Below are 15,633 nucleotides of genomic sequence, written 5' to 3' on the forward strand. Positions count from 1 at the left end.
TGCAGCAGGTTTCAAATGATGTTCAGTGGTGTCCCAGTAGGGCCTTGGTTTGGCTTGCCATGAACTACTACAGCTTATGCTGGTGTCTGCTGAGCTTGGCAGAGATTGAATCTGTATTTAAAATGCATCCCTTATACGCCTTCTCACTGGTTGTCACTCTGAATTCTTTGTAAACATAGTCTTCCCATTCTAAAGAAATTATCAACAATTTTCCTGCCCTTTTCTTTATTCCCTCTGCAATACTGGAAATGGATTCCAGTGTTGCTCTACCTTTGAGCTACATACCCAGTCCTTTCTATTTTTAATTTGAAAACAAGGTCTCCAAAAGTTGCTGAGTCTGGACTTGAACTTGTGATTTTCCTGCTTCACCCTCCCAAGGAGCTGGGACTGTTGGTGTGTGCCATCACACGTTTGCTTTATTTACAATTTCCGTATTGTTTTATTTAATATTTTTAGTTCTTAATGGACCTTTATTTATTTCTTTGTAAGCAGTGCTGAGAATGGATCAAATGCCCCACAATGCCAGGCAAGTTCTCTACCACCGAGCCACAACCCCAGTCCTCTCTTTAAAATTGTCTGTATTTTCCATGTACTAGACAAGGCAACAAATTACTTTAAATTCATTATGTTAATAATCAGTAGTAGTAGAAGAGAGAATTGTTAAAACTAAATGGAGGGGAAAAAAATAATACACTATACACACTACATACTAATGAATGCTCACACCATGTGCTAGAAGTTTTAAGTTCAGTTGTTACAGTTTAGTTTCATGTTTAAGGATGACAAATGCAATCAGAGAGCATATTAAATTACCACAGACTAACAGGTGCAGTGGCACACAACTATAATCCCAGCAGCTCTGGAGGGTAAGTCAGGAGAAACACAACTTCAAAGTCAGCCTCAAAACCTTGGTGAAACTCTGTCTCAAAAAATAAAAATAAAAAATGCTGGAGATATGACACAGTGGTTAAATCTGCCTGGATTCAATCCCTGGTACCAAACAAAAATAGCACCACAGACTTGGCTGGGCTTGCATTCTGAAAATTCGTAGGGTGGAAGAGCCACTAGCTCTGTAGTAGAGGGTCACAGATACAAACTTTAGAGGCTTCAAGGAAGCCAGGAACTCACCCAGCTCCATCTGTCCTTCTCCTCACACACACACAATCCAGCCCTTCCTTATGGACTCACAGAATCTGAAATTCAAGTTCACTGCCCTTTCCTTAGTAATTTTCTATAATGTAATTTCCTTCCAACTTCTTTTTACTAGACAAAACAGACAACATGTAAGATGTTCAACTTAAAAGAGTAAAAGATTTCCCCTGCTTACGAAATGAGAGACCTATAAAATCTACATTCTTTTTTTTTTTTTTCTTTCCTTGCCACTGCAGCCCTTTCCATAACGCTCAGTCCTTTTTCAGACAGGGTCCACATGAGTTGCTGAGATTGGACTAAACCTTGAGATCGTCCTGCCGTAGCTTCCACAATGGCTGGAATTACACGTGTGTACCACTGGGCACAGCTCAGTCTATACTATCTCTTTTTATCTGCCTTCAATTTTTGAACCATGAGGACAGAGCACATAGTTAGCTGGCATGTGCCAGTACAGCATACTGGTTGGTATCTGTCCTGAATGGCTAGTGCCAGTTGCTAATTATTTTAAGAGTACCCAGGAGTGTAAATTTCCTACCAAATAGAAAACCAAATAAAACTCAAGTTTCCTTCCCCAGAAGAACCCAATGCCCCTAGTTTCTTGTCTTTCCAAATATAATCTGTAGGTAAAAAGTCAACATACATAAATATTCATTCCCCATTTTCCTGAAGTAAACAGTAGTACACTGTAAGAAATTCTGCTCATTGCTGTTTTTCACGACATCAGGGAAATCATTCCAAATCATTTCTACTCTGCTCCTTACATAACTCAGGAACACACTGACATAAACAGAGAAAACACAGCCATAAGTTTTCAACTCTTCATAGTTTCAAATTTCTGAAATTCTTGGAAGCTACCATCCACGAGGCCCTCTAGTTTTTTAAGCAGGCAGGAGGTATGATGCAGCCTCCTGACCTCAAGCATTGCTGTCAACCTAAGTGACTGCTCAGAGCAAAGTGGCTGACTCCGGACAGTGAGCCAGGGGGACATCTACGATGTCTGCACTGCTGACCTTCTGCTCACCCTGCCACAGGCTCCCAAGGGCAGCACAGTAGGACTCCCTCTGATGCCTTACACTCAGCAACCTCACATTCCCTTCATCATCGGATACAAACCTCTTCTTTCATTAGCTCCTGATCACAGAGAAAAACCAAGAATCCTGCTTCCTGGCCACTACTCTTTCCTCCCCAAACCCCAACCTCTCTTCCCAACATCCCACAATCAATCACTGCAGAGCCAAGACCTAGCATCCCCACCTCTACCCTACTGCCATTCTAAGCCACCTGACATGTGGCTTCTCTGCTCAAAAGAAAGGCCAACCATACCTAAAGTCCAAGTTGAGCTCATCTGATTCCAACCAAAGTTTGCCATCTTTTGTTCCTTTGCTTCCTCTTCCTCTTCCACTCCCCAGTTCTTGGGTCAAAATGAACTATTCACAGCTGTCTGCACCTCCTGGTGGCCTCCATATTCCTCTCTTGTCCAGTCCTCGATGTCTTCCTCAAGGACCACATTTCCTCTGAAGAAACAAGTTGAAGGGTTGCCTTTCCACTCTCTTCTCAGGCTTACCATAGCCCTCTGCTCTGATCTCTTCTGAGATGACATTTATACTGCAACCTCTATTAACCTAAACGTATACCTCACTTTTTCTTTCTTTTGGTGAGGCTTGATTTATTCATAAAAAAGGTCTTATGTACAAAACAAGAAGATTTTTGTTTCCAAGAATTAAAAGCACTCTTGAAAAAATTAAATAAAAGTCAGAACATGGATTACATGGAGCTGTTTTTCTCATAAGAACTTAAGTGAACAAATACACCACAAAGAAGTTATCACACACACACTGAGATTCTGAGGACCACAGCTTTGCCTACCAGATGCTCCCTGTGGGCAGGGATCTGCACTTGTGCAGAGAAGCAGGTTCCTATGAAGACCCACAGGTGCATGAGGTGTAGAAGACTAACATCCATGTTAGAACTGACAACATCATCCTACTACACAGCAGACTCGGCCTGGAGCTGAACTCAAGTTGCAGAATTTGGGGTGTTGTTTCACACATTTAAAAAATCATTTATATACATACATATATGTATTTCTTTTGAGGTATTGATGAACCTTTACTTTCCTCATTTATTGATATGTGGTGCTGAGAAATGAACCCAGTACCTCACACATGCTAGGCACGCCCTCCACCACTGAGCCACAATTCCAGCCCATGTGTCTCCATTTTATTTATGAAAAGACAAAGCCCTGTTGCCTCTACATCATGTATAAACAGACAAACAAGATATATCCCATTTGTTTACAATAAATTTAAAAAAAAGACAAAGCCCTGCTCATATTATTTCTCTTTCCTTTTTTTTTTTTTTCAATTTGTTTAGCAGCACTTGTGGTTGAACCCAGGACCTTCTACATTGCTAGGTACGTGCTATATCACTGAGCTAATTCCACAGGACTTTCATTATTTTATTTTGAGACAGGGTCCTCCTAAGATGCCTGGGATGGCTTCACATTTGCAATCCTCCTGCATCAGCCTCCCTAATAACTGGGATTATAGGCATGGGCCACTAGGCCAGGCCCTGTTCCAGTTTTGCCCATTGATCCACTAACATCCTTTCCAGCATTTTCCCCATCTAGACAGGATCCAGTCTAGAACTAGATACTGTACCTCTCAGTCACATCTTGTTACCTTCCTTTAATCTCCATACTATAATAGTGAGGAACATAAAGAAATCCTTTACCTTGGTGGAATATTCTTTTGGACAGCCCATGTTGACATCAATACCAGCTACATCATTTTCTCTGGAAATACATGAAAGAAAAAAGGTAACAAACATTCAACTTGACGAAGAAGACAGAGTCAAAAGCATGAACAGGTCTGTCTCTTGGTGTATGAAATAAACGACCCTCAGTGAAAGACCTCATCTGAGCAGAGTTCCAGACAAAGACATAATGTGTGTACATATCTGAAAAGAGCTAGGGATTGAGAACTTTGCCATACTGCAGTTGTGTCAGATAACTCGAATACCCAGTAACAGTCATGCTAAATCAATTCCAGGGTAGCATTTCTCACTGGGGAAATGAAAACCATTTGTCAATGCAGAGAAGTGACATAAGAACAACAGCCCTTTGCCAGAGCAACTCTTCTGGCAGAGGTTACAGGACTGCCTTCATTTGCTGAGCTGTGCGGTTGACTTACTCCAAACAACACTCAAATGCAGAAGGGACCCTGACCTCATTCTCTGGTTTGTACAGTTAACACTCTGTGATCAACAGCAATTACTGCCTGATTCCCTTCTTCCTATCACTGTCATCAACAAGAAAAGATAACATGTACTAAGCATTCCCATTGTGTGACATGCTCCAAAAAATATGCCTGATTTCTTTTGCCCTGCCCTGTGACAGAGGTGGGTAGTACCAATGGTATCATTTCACACAGTAAGGAACTAACTTATCAGCAAGGCTAAGTAACTTCCCAAGGTCACACAGTTACCCAGTAGGAAACCCAGAATTGCAACCCAGCTGTATCTTACTCTAAAACCCACTCTTTGATCAGGGACTCTGCTGCCTTTCTTAACTCAGGAAGCAAGAGGACTCACCAACACTGAGATTTAAAGCCTCAGGACTCACAGGAGAATCCCCACAAAGGGAATCCCAGGAATAAACATTCAAATTGGGCCCTCACACAGGGTCTTTGGTATCTGGAAACAGGGGGTACATGTGAGTCCCAGGACAGCCTTCAGATGTCATAAAGAGGAAGGGAAATCACCCTCAGCTCAAAAGAGAAAGTAATGGGCCACAAGGCAGAAGGGTGGGTCACCTCGAAGGTCATCAGTGATACTAGGACCTCTTCTCTCACAGGAAAGACAAAGGGAGCTCAGGAGGGAGAAACTTACACAAGCCTGGCCACAGCAAGGGCTCGCTCTGCATCTGAGGTCCCCTGGGAACACAAAAGGCTTCATCAACCAATCAGTGCCCTGATAAAGGCAGATGTACACATACATGCCCATCTCCCCCGCCAACGTGCCCCACCCCCCCACACACAAACACATACACGTTCATGCCCACAAGCAGTGTGGACCATTTGTCTCCCAAAAACCCAGCCCAATGGATGAGCTCACTGGGAAAGGAAAAAAATGGACGTGGAAGACCTAAACAATGTCCTTAATGCTATTGTTATGTTCAATTATATAAAAACATGAAAATAAGAATCTTCTACAAAACATGCAGATACCCACAACTCAATATTCTATAATTATATGTCTACACATTGTCATCAACATTTTAAAAACCTGAACATCTTTTGGGAGCTATTTCTAAGAAAGCACTAAGGAATTCCAGAGCAAGAGAACAGAGCAACGGAGTATTTGCAACCCTAAAGTAAAAGCATAGCCGCGCACGAGCAGTGGCACACACTTGCAATCCCAGCAGCTCGGGAGGCCAACACAGGAAGATCGCAAGTTTGAAGCCAGCCTCAGCCATTTAGAGAAGCTCTAAGCAACTTGGTGAGACCATGTCTCAAAAGAAAAAATACAAAGGGCTGGGGAAGTGGCTCAGGGGTTCAGTGCCCTTGAGTTCAATCCCTGCTACCAAAAAGCAGAAACAAACACACAAACAGTAATAAAGTTTAACTACTCTGGAGGAAATCTAATTCGTCCAAGACGAAATAAATACAGACTACACAAAAAGAAACACCACAACCTGAATATAATCAATGCTAGGGATTCAAAAATTAATATACAAGTCATGTTGCCAAGCAAAAGATTCCTGTAATTAAATAAATTAAATCTGAGACTGGAGGCATGGAACAGACTGTGGCAGCCTGATGTCCACACACTGGCTCCCATAGTGTAAGCACTCAGGAACGACCCTTCCAAAAATGCTCAAGTCAAGTCTTCAGGAAGCCACTGCAGCACGAGGAAGCTCAGGCATTCAATGCTGCCGGCACGGGACCTAACTTATGACATCCCAACACACAGGAAGCCTCAGGAGGACACTTGACATTGGGGTCTCCTACCATCTGGAAGACCACTCTGCTCTGTTCTCTTTCACAGGTGCGGAAGACTACTCGGTCATCAGGGGCCACAAAATCCACTGTTCTGAGCACCTCTGCAAGAAAACACAAACATATGGGGTACAAGTTCAGCCTAGCCTAAGCCCTACAGGTGAACACAGCCAAGAATAACCTTGAACGGAAAAAAGGGATCACAGACATTTGTGCTTCTGATGTGGTGATGATGGTCCATCTTACCACCCAGGTAATGGTTTGTTGACTTTATAATTCATTCTTAAACTGCATGTTTGGGTTGTATGTACTTACTCTGAGTGATTACAAGCATTCTACAATTTTTTGAAATATTGGAAAAAATGTACATACAGTGAACTTTGTGTTTTAATACTGGTCCAATTTATCTTGGAAGGTGGCACTTTGAAGAGCAAGTGACCATTTCTTAATTACTACAAGTGTGTCAGGAAACTGGAGTGGATGAGTACTCTTTCAGTCAATCTTCACTATTATTTGCAGTTGCCTATTTTCAAATGCTTCTATTCACTAAAATTGAATTATACACCTAATCAATACATGTGGTGTTTCCAGTCATTCATGGACAGTCACTAAGTGACAACAAACTGCAGTTACCTAACATGCACATCTCCAGCAGATCAAATAAGGTGCCACTCTTGTCTCGTTTCACACTATAAAAATTTGTCCTTTTTACAGTATATTTAGCCCTTCAATTTTTGTATTTTTGTGCTTGTTGTTAGTGATCTCACTATTTAAAATGGCTCCAAACATACTGTTAAAGTTCTGTCCAGTGCTCTTAAGCACAAGAAGGCTGTTTTGAACCTGTAGGACAAAACACTTGTGTTTGATAAGCCTTGGTTAGGCATGACAATATAGTGCTACTGGCTCTTGAGTTCACAGTTAGTGAATCACTCACATCTTAGCTGGATCTGCCAGTAGAGCTCCATGGTTGAGCACCTGCTTAGCATGCACAAGGCACTGGGTTTGATCCCCTAGCACCTACATAAATAGCACAACTTTGAACCAAAACACTGTAAAACAAGTTTAGGTGCTGATCAGAGGATGAAAATGTGACCAGAGGCTAGCAGGGACATTGAATTCAGTATTCCTGAACAGATTTTAGTATTCTCAACAACTTAATAGAACATTAAAAAAAATGAAGTATATCTCATCTATTCTTTTTAGTAAAGTTCTACAATCACTACTAACATCATTAACTTTCAAATATGACTACTATAAGGCAAAGATACAATGCAGCAGATGGGTGAATATGTCTATCTTGAAGCTTGTTTCGAGAACTAAGATCTTTAAAGCATGTAAAGCATTTCCATAAATGGAATCTATAATTATCATCCCAGCACTGAACAGATTAGAAGGCTAAAAAGAGTAGGACAAAGACAATGACATGTTGGGAGAGGTGATCTAAGTGATCCCTCACAAAGACAGCTCAACACTGGAAGGCAGAAGTCTGAGAGAACCATGAAAAAATGGGTGTGCTAACAATGAAGTATACTGATAAAAGGAATACTGAAACCCCAATAAAGGCACTAGAGAAACCAATTCTAATGTGTCCACATGAGAAAATGTCCTAGTAGAAAAGTTAGTGGCAAACTAATATGTGAGACAGAATCCCCTGGGAAGTGGGCACAGATATAAACACTTCACATTTTTATATATTACACGTAATTCATAAAATACATACAGGAAAATCCACATTATTCCTCTTTATGCTTAACTATTTATTTTGGGGGGGGGGAGGTTATGTGGAATTAAACCCAGAACCTCACAATTGCTGAGGAATTTCCCACCACTGAGCTACATGGAAAACCCTATGATTAAATCTTTTTTTTTTTTTCTTTTTCTTTCTGGGTATTGAAAATTTAACCTAGGGGTAATTTACTACTGAGCTACACTCCCAGCGCTTTTTATTTTTATTTTGAGACAGATCTCACTAAGTTGCTCAGGCTGGTCTCAAGCTTGCAATCCTCCTTGCCTCAGTTTCCTGAGTCACTGGGATTATAGGGGTGTGCCAATGTACCCAGTTTGATTAACTCTTTCAGTATAAGATTATGGAGGATTTTCATTTTCTAGGTTAATTGGATTTGTAATATTGAATTTTTCATAATATTCAAAAATGTAAATGAGAGAATTTGACAAAACTGAGTCAGAACTTCTTGTGAAATATTAAGATCTGATATATACATGTGTATATGCATATACATATATATCAGAAACCTCAAAGATTACCACAATTCTAATCAAAGCAGAATGAGCTTCATCAATAAACTATAAGTAAAACCACAGTTCCTCACAGTCACTTCCATTTGCACAGGGCTTAAGGTGTACAAAGTACTTACTGTCCCTCCTCTTATTTCATTTTCACTTTAACACTACAATTTCAGTAAAGCAAGTCTTATTTTTTTTAAATTTCTCTGTAGTTGTGTGTGAACAAAATGTCTTATGTGTTTATTTTTATGTGTTGCTAAGGATTGAACCCAATGCCTCACACATGCTAGGCAAGAGCTCTATCACTCAGCCACAACCAAAGTCCTGAAGTAAGGCTCATCATTTTCATTTTACTGATGAGAAATTGTGGTGGAAAGAAATCACATGACTTGCCCAAGTCACTGACCAGGCTCAGCACTGAAGCCATCCTGACTCCAAGGCTCTTAGGGTCCCTTGAATATGTGAAACATGGTCATTTCCATGTCACCAAGGCATTCTTGGCCCGCTTCACATCAGGCTTGAGATGGAGAGCAATGAATGCTCTCAAGGGAGCACATGATCCACACAATTACATTATGCAGCCAGGCAGGAACCTGGGCAGGGGCAGTGGTAGTGTCACCTGAGCCAAAAGAGCACACACACAATCCTGGGGCCAGGGCTGCTCACCATTGACAACTCTCTTGCACTGAAGCATCTTGAGATCGATCAGCTCCTGCAGAGGAATTAGAGAACATTGGTCAGTCCTGGACATGGAGGCCCTGGACTCAGGAGAAGTACCTTCATCACACACCTATGGACACTGCTTGGCCAGTCCCCCTACTGCCAACAACAAATCATGATTTGGGGGACATGTGGCACTATCTTCTCCACCCAAGAGTGGCAGGCAGGGCTACCCTCCATCAGTTGCTCTTACCAGGGACCTTGGAAATGACTGAGCTGAGAAAGGATGAGCCACTCACAGGGCAGATAACTACCTAGGATGCGGACACTGGGACATTCTCCTCATTTATGAGTCTCAGCTCAAGCCCACTCCCCTCAACCTCTCACTTCAATCCCAATGCAGAAGGTGATCAGTGAGGAGTTCTGAGGAAAGGTCTAACCAATGATAAAACTGGGACCAGGGCAGACAAGCACAAAGAGGAAGATTTGAGATGAACACAGGAATGAAAAGTCTATCCAGTGTGGCTTCTACTGGATACAAAAGGGGTGAGCTCCCCCACTTTGGAGACATTCAGCACACTCAGAAAAGAAAAGAGGGGTTCTTCAAATTCAGTATTGTAACCACAGAGGGAGCTGGGCGCCAGGGCACACAACTGTAATACAGCCTCAGATACCTACTAAAACCCTCAGGAACTTAAAGAAACCCTATCTCAAAATAAAAAAAAAAAAAAAAAAAAAGGGCTGGGGATATAGCTCAGTGGTAACACATCCCTTACTTCAATCCCCAATAGCGCGCGCGCACACACACACACACACACACACACACACAAAAGAAAAATTAATATGACATTTCCCGATAAACAATGAAATACACCTCATGCTATCATTAGGATGGGTACTATTTTAAAAAAAATATACAGAAACTGGAACATTTGTTCATTGTTGATGAAACTGCGAGAGGTTGCAGTCATTATGGAAAATGCTACAGACATTCTGTCAACTATTAAAAATAGAACTACCAAATGATCCCATAATTTCACTTCTGGGAACATATTCAAAAGAACTAAAAGCAGGGTCTACAAGAACACCTGTACAAGCTTTTTCATAGCAACACTATTCACAAATCACAAAGGCAGAAAGAACCAAAATGACCACTGATGAGTGAATGGATAAACAAATGTGGCAGACACATCTCATGGATTATTACTCAGCCATAAAAGAAGAAAATCCTGTCACAGGTTATAACATGAATGAGCTTTTAGGATATTATGCGAAGTAAAATAAATCCATCAACATTGACCTAGTGGAATACATCTGTAATCACAGTGAATACGGGAGGCTGAAGCAAGAGGACCACCGATTGAAGGCCAGCCTCAGCAACTTAGTGAGGCCCAAAGCAACTAAGTGACATAATGTCTCAAAATTTAAAAAAAAAAAAAATTTAAAGGGTTGTGATATAGCTTAGTGGTAAAGAACTCCTGGTTTCAAAATTCAGTATCTGCAAATTTTTAAAAATGAGCCCGTCAAATGATAAACACTAGACATTTATTTAAATAATTCACTTTCTCAGCTGGAGCTGAGGCTCAGTGGTAGAGTGCTTGTCTGGCATGTGAGAGGCCCTGGTTTGATACTAAGTACCACATATAAACAAATATAATAAAAAATCCATTGATAATTAAAAAATATTAAAACAAACAAAAATAAAAACATAAATGAATCATCCACTTTCTAAACAGATAGCAGAAAGGTGGTGATCAGCAGTTAGGAGGAAAAATAAGGAGTTGTTGTTTAATGGGGATAGAGTTTCAATTTTAAAAGATGAAAAAGTTCTGGTGATTTGTCAACATAAATATACTTAATACTACTGTTCACTTAAAAATGGTTAAGATGGGGGCTGAGGTTGTGTAGCTCAATGGTATAGCACTTGCCTAGCATGTGTGAGGCACTGGGTTTGATTCTCAGCACTGCATATAAATATATAAAAAAATTTTTTTGTTGATATCTAAAAATAGATTTTTAAAAAATGGTTAAGACATAACTTTCCTAGCTTTGTATTTGAATATGAGATCAGGGATAACTCTGAATCCTGTACAACCACAAAAATAGGATTCCTGATGAGCAGGGTGGTGCACGCCTGTAATCCCAGAGGTGTGGGAGGATTCTGAGTTCAAAGTCAGCCTCAGCAATGGTGAGGCCCTAAGCAACTCAGTGAGACCCTGTTCCCAAATAAAATATAAAATAGGGCTGGGGATGTAGATCACTGGTCCAGTGCCCGTGAGTTCAATCCTCCCCCCGCAAAAAAAGAATAGGATCCTAATTCAAATAAGTTATATTCCACAGATGTATATTATGCCAAAATACATTCTACTCTCCTGTATAATGAAAAAGAACAATTTTTTTTTTTTTTTTTTTTAAAGAATCCTGTGGACTAGGCTAAGGTTACAGTTCAGTCACAGTGTGCCTGCCCAGCATATGCAAGGTCCTGGGTTCCACCCTCAGCACTGCCACAAAATAAATATAAAAACCCCTATCCCCTCCAAGAGAAAAGAAAAACAACAAACAGACTCCACTGCACTGCTGGCCTGGCCCATCGCCCCTACAGCCCCTCATTTCTACCTCCTTCCTCCCTCTATTCCTCAAACACGCAAGTCTTTTCTAAATAACTCCCTTCACCCTACTTCCTTGACCTCAAGCCACCTGCCTGTACTTGCTCCCTAATTAACCTCTTAAATCCCTGAAGTGGTGGCTGGCAGTCCTTCTGCTCCCTCCTTGTTTGCTGTTCGTCCTTAAGCCTTTAACTCCGCAGCTGTGCACACTCACCTTATTCTCACATATACCACCAACAGCCTTCTTGCAATTGATCTCTCTGCCGTCTCACATTGTTCACACACATGAGTGTTGCATCCCTGACAGTAGACTCTTTAATTTGCCTATTTTCTCACATTTTTCTTCTCACATTGACACCTATCCTCCAACAAACACACCTAGGAATTAGGGTGTTTACCCAAGTACACTCACAGGCCCTCCCTTCTCTCTACATGGTGGGTTCCTCTCCAATCACACACTTTATCTTAGGGTAACTGGGCTTCACATGCAGTTGTGGAAGGTGAGAGACCCTAGCCCTAGGAGGTACCTTCACCCAGCTTCCCAATGGCACATCTTAACTGCAACACAATATCACTATCAGGATATTGACACTGACACAGGTAAGACACAGAAGGATCCCGTCACTGAAGACTCCTCCTATTGCCTTTTATAACCACAGTTACCCCACCCCTATCCCCACCCCCAATGGTTTTCTAAAACTATGTTCTTAGTTGTTGATGGACCTTTATTGTTATTAGTGTATATGTGGTGCTGAGAATTGAACCCAGTGCCTCACACATGCCAGGCAAGTGCTCTGCCACTGAGCCACAACCCCACCCCCAATGGGTTTTAAATAAAAGGATGGGAGATGAGAAGTAGCCCAGCAGTGGAGCCCTAGCGTGCACAGAGCTCTGGGTTCCATCTACAGCACAGGAAAAAGAAAAAGATGCTAAGATCAGAATACCTGAATAGCATCTGAAACTTTTCACACTCAGTAGGACAACATATCAGGACTAAGGGAAGCTCTCCAGCTTGACTCTGAAACATGCTCAAGGAGAAGCACTGCCTGCTCACATTCCCTCATCATCCAACATCAGCTACTCCTTTAATTCTGTTTTCCCTCACAGATCTTTCTGAACCTGGGTCTGAACCCCAGTATTCTCCAGAGGGCTCAGCAAGTGTATCTACTGGCCCACCAGCTAACACCACCAGAAAATCCGATGGCAACCAAAACCCAACCTCGTCCAGGTTCCTCAGCCTGCTTCTGGTCCTTTCTCTCCTCTTCCTAACCTCTGAGTCCATGCACTGATGAACTGAACATATGCTCCTGTGGGGGCTCCTGTGGGGGCCAGGGCCGTGCCCAACTTGATGCTCATCTACCCATCTCAGTAACCCAGACACCTCTGCGCTCCCCAGGCTGCTGGCCTCCACTAGGGCCCACAGAGCTCATTGGTGTCTTGCTGGTTCATCCCCTGCCACCTTCAGTAACACCTGTGCGGGGAGTTTCCATTCTGCCTCCCCCACTCCTGAACACTCCTGCATCCAAATGAGGAGGCTGCACTGTGGGAAAGCCCTCCCAGAAAACCAGGAGCACTTACCTCACAGTAAACAATGTCAGCTCCATAATCCAGGGCCAGCAGCCGCATTGGGAGAGTGCCCACCCGAACCATAGGGGCTAAGATGAGTTTGTTGTGGAAGAACAGAGAGACACTATTCACGATCATTCCTCCTCTGCTGCACCTAAGAAAAGGAAAAGAAGGGTCATAAATTCAAGTGGAAACAGTCCCTTCTGTTATCGAGGGCAAAGTTTCTTTCCTCCTTCCAACCCATAGTCATTTGCTTTCCTTCTGTCTGATCACGCAAAGTATGCATGCTCAGTCATTCCTCTAACCACTACTCATTAAGGGCTTAATCTGTGCCAGCCACTGTCCTAGTCTCTTGGGATACATTAGACCACAAAACAACAAAAAATGTCTGCTCAGCACAACTTTCTCACTGCTGGAAGAAAGCAAGCAAAAGTCACCACACATAACAAGTAAACAAATAATTACACAGCATATTGGAAAACTGATTGATAGGGCCTGGAAGAGAAAAAAGCAAAAATCTTATTTTTACTTGTTTAGTTTGTTTCTATATTTGTTTGGAGACAGGGTCTCATTATGTTGCCCAGGCTGGTCTCTAATTACTAGCTCAAGTGACCCTCATGCCTTAGTACCAAGCAGCAGGGACTGCAAGTACTTGCTACCACTCTTGGCTGGGTTGTGGTTTTATTTGTTTTTATTTACTTTTCATTTTTGTACTGGGGTTTGCTCCCACAGATACCTAACACCTTTTAATTTTTCATTTTGAGACAGAGTCTCACTCCTTAAGTTGTTTGGGCATCATTAAGTTGCTGATGCTGGCTTTGAACTCTCGGACCTCCTGCCTACACAAAACCAGCTGGGACTGGGTTGCAATTTTAATAGAGAAATCAACACAAGGATGGTGGGGAATGTTGGGGATTGAAACCTGTGCCTCACACATGCAAAGTATGTACTCTACCTCTGAGTGACCACCCCCAGCCCCAGAAGACAAGATGGAAAGGATCAGAGTTAACCAAGTTGGACGCTAAGGGAAGAATGCACAGCAGAGGCAACGGTCTGTGCTTCTCCTAAGGCAGGACCTTGTCTGATATGTTGTAGGAATGGCAAGGAAGACGACGTGACTGGGCCACAGAAAAGACAAGGGATAGTAAGGGAAGTAATAAGATACGCGATATAACTGCGGTAAGAAGATAAGAGCGAGTAGGTGAGCCAGTGAACGGCTCTAAGTGGAGGAGAGGCATCAGCTGACATGTTCTTACCTATCATGCTGACTGCTGTGTTAACAGCAAACTGTGGGGGACAAGGGTGATCACAGGGAGTCCAGTTAGAAGGCAATTCAGTAGTCAGCTTGAGAGATGATGGAAGTTCGGACCAGGGAGCTACAGTGAAGGTGGTAGGAAGGGCTCATGTTCTAGGAATACTCTGAAGAGCTAACAGGAACAACAAGAAAACCAAAATCCTAGAGAATCCAAGATGGCGAACTAGAGGGAGGCTGCATTCCTTGTCACTCCATAACTCAGGTTTCAAGCAGAGGATATCTGTTTCTTGGTGAGGCAGTTTTTGCTATTTATTGATCCCCTGCTGTTTACCCCATTTGTCTACTGTGATCACCTGCAGTCTGCCAGCATAACAACTACTTTTTGAGTGCAGATTGCTCACTGTCAGGCGCCATCATCTGCCATTTGCCTACATCTTGCCTGTCCATCGTCTGCCTTTCACCTATCCATCACCCACCGCCTGAGGTTCACCTCCTGATCATCTGCCAGCAGTCAGCAAACTGACCTCAGACTGCCAGTGGAGCACCAGTTGCCTGATGCTGCCTGGAATTTCATTCTCACTGTACCTGCAGGTTTAATTACAAGTGGTTGCTGCCATTTTGAGATAAGAGCCAGGGCCCATAGGATACCTGGTGAGACTGACTGAGCCCCGTCTCCAAGATCCCTCAGCCCAACTGATTACTCCCTGCCTCTGGGGCCCTCACATCAACTGACTGCTCCCCGCCACCAGGACCCCCAGATCAACTGATTGAACCCCACCTCCAGGATCCTGCAACCAGACCAACCATACCCCACCTCCAGGACCCCTGAACAACCAACCGCACCCCACCTCCAGGACCTCCAGCCGACCATGCCCACACCCCGAGTTGCAGCTCCCCATTTGCCAACACATTTAGAAGCCACAGCAGTCATCTTGGATAATCCTGGAAGCTGTATCTTCCACCTTTAGGTGAGGCAAATCCCATTCTGAGACGCCTGCTGGAGACTGGAAGCCCATTGTAAGGTACCTCTCATACATCAGGTTACTAAAGACTGGGAGATTTGAATATATATGACTGTTGTAGTGTAGATTTTCTTTTTTCTCCTTCTCCTTATTGAAAAATTTTAAGTTTTTATTTCTTTACTTTTGTTGTT

General features: G+C 42.6%; 1 protein-coding gene across 2 annotated transcripts in view; it reads right to left on the minus strand.

Moving 5' to 3' along the window:
* DUS2 (dihydrouridine synthase 2) overlaps positions 1 to 13,379 on the minus strand; it is a 45,782-nt gene extending 32,403 nt beyond the window's left edge. Inside the window, exons 1-5 of one of the 2 annotated variants that reach the window (XM_079116885.1) lie at positions 13,238 to 13,379; positions 9,060 to 9,105; positions 6,162 to 6,253; positions 5,041 to 5,084; positions 3,886 to 3,946 (exon numbers count right to left, since the gene is read on the minus strand). In XM_079116885.1, the coding sequence (XP_078973011.1) occupies positions 3,886 to 3,946; positions 5,041 to 5,084; positions 6,162 to 6,253; positions 9,060 to 9,105; positions 13,238 to 13,363 (369 nt within the window). In that variant the 5' untranslated portion in view covers positions 13,364 to 13,379. The remainder of the gene's footprint in view (positions 1 to 3,885; positions 3,947 to 5,040; positions 5,085 to 6,161; positions 6,254 to 9,059; positions 9,106 to 13,237) is intronic. The other variant, XM_079116886.1, reaches the window with a different exon arrangement.
* Between the last annotated feature and the right edge of the window lie 2,254 nt (positions 13,380 to 15,633).

The sequence above is a fragment of the Sciurus vulgaris genome (assembly GCF_902686455.1).
Source record: "Sciurus vulgaris genome assembly, chromosome: 17".
NCBI lineage: Eukaryota > Metazoa > Chordata > Mammalia > Rodentia > Sciuridae > Sciurus > Sciurus vulgaris.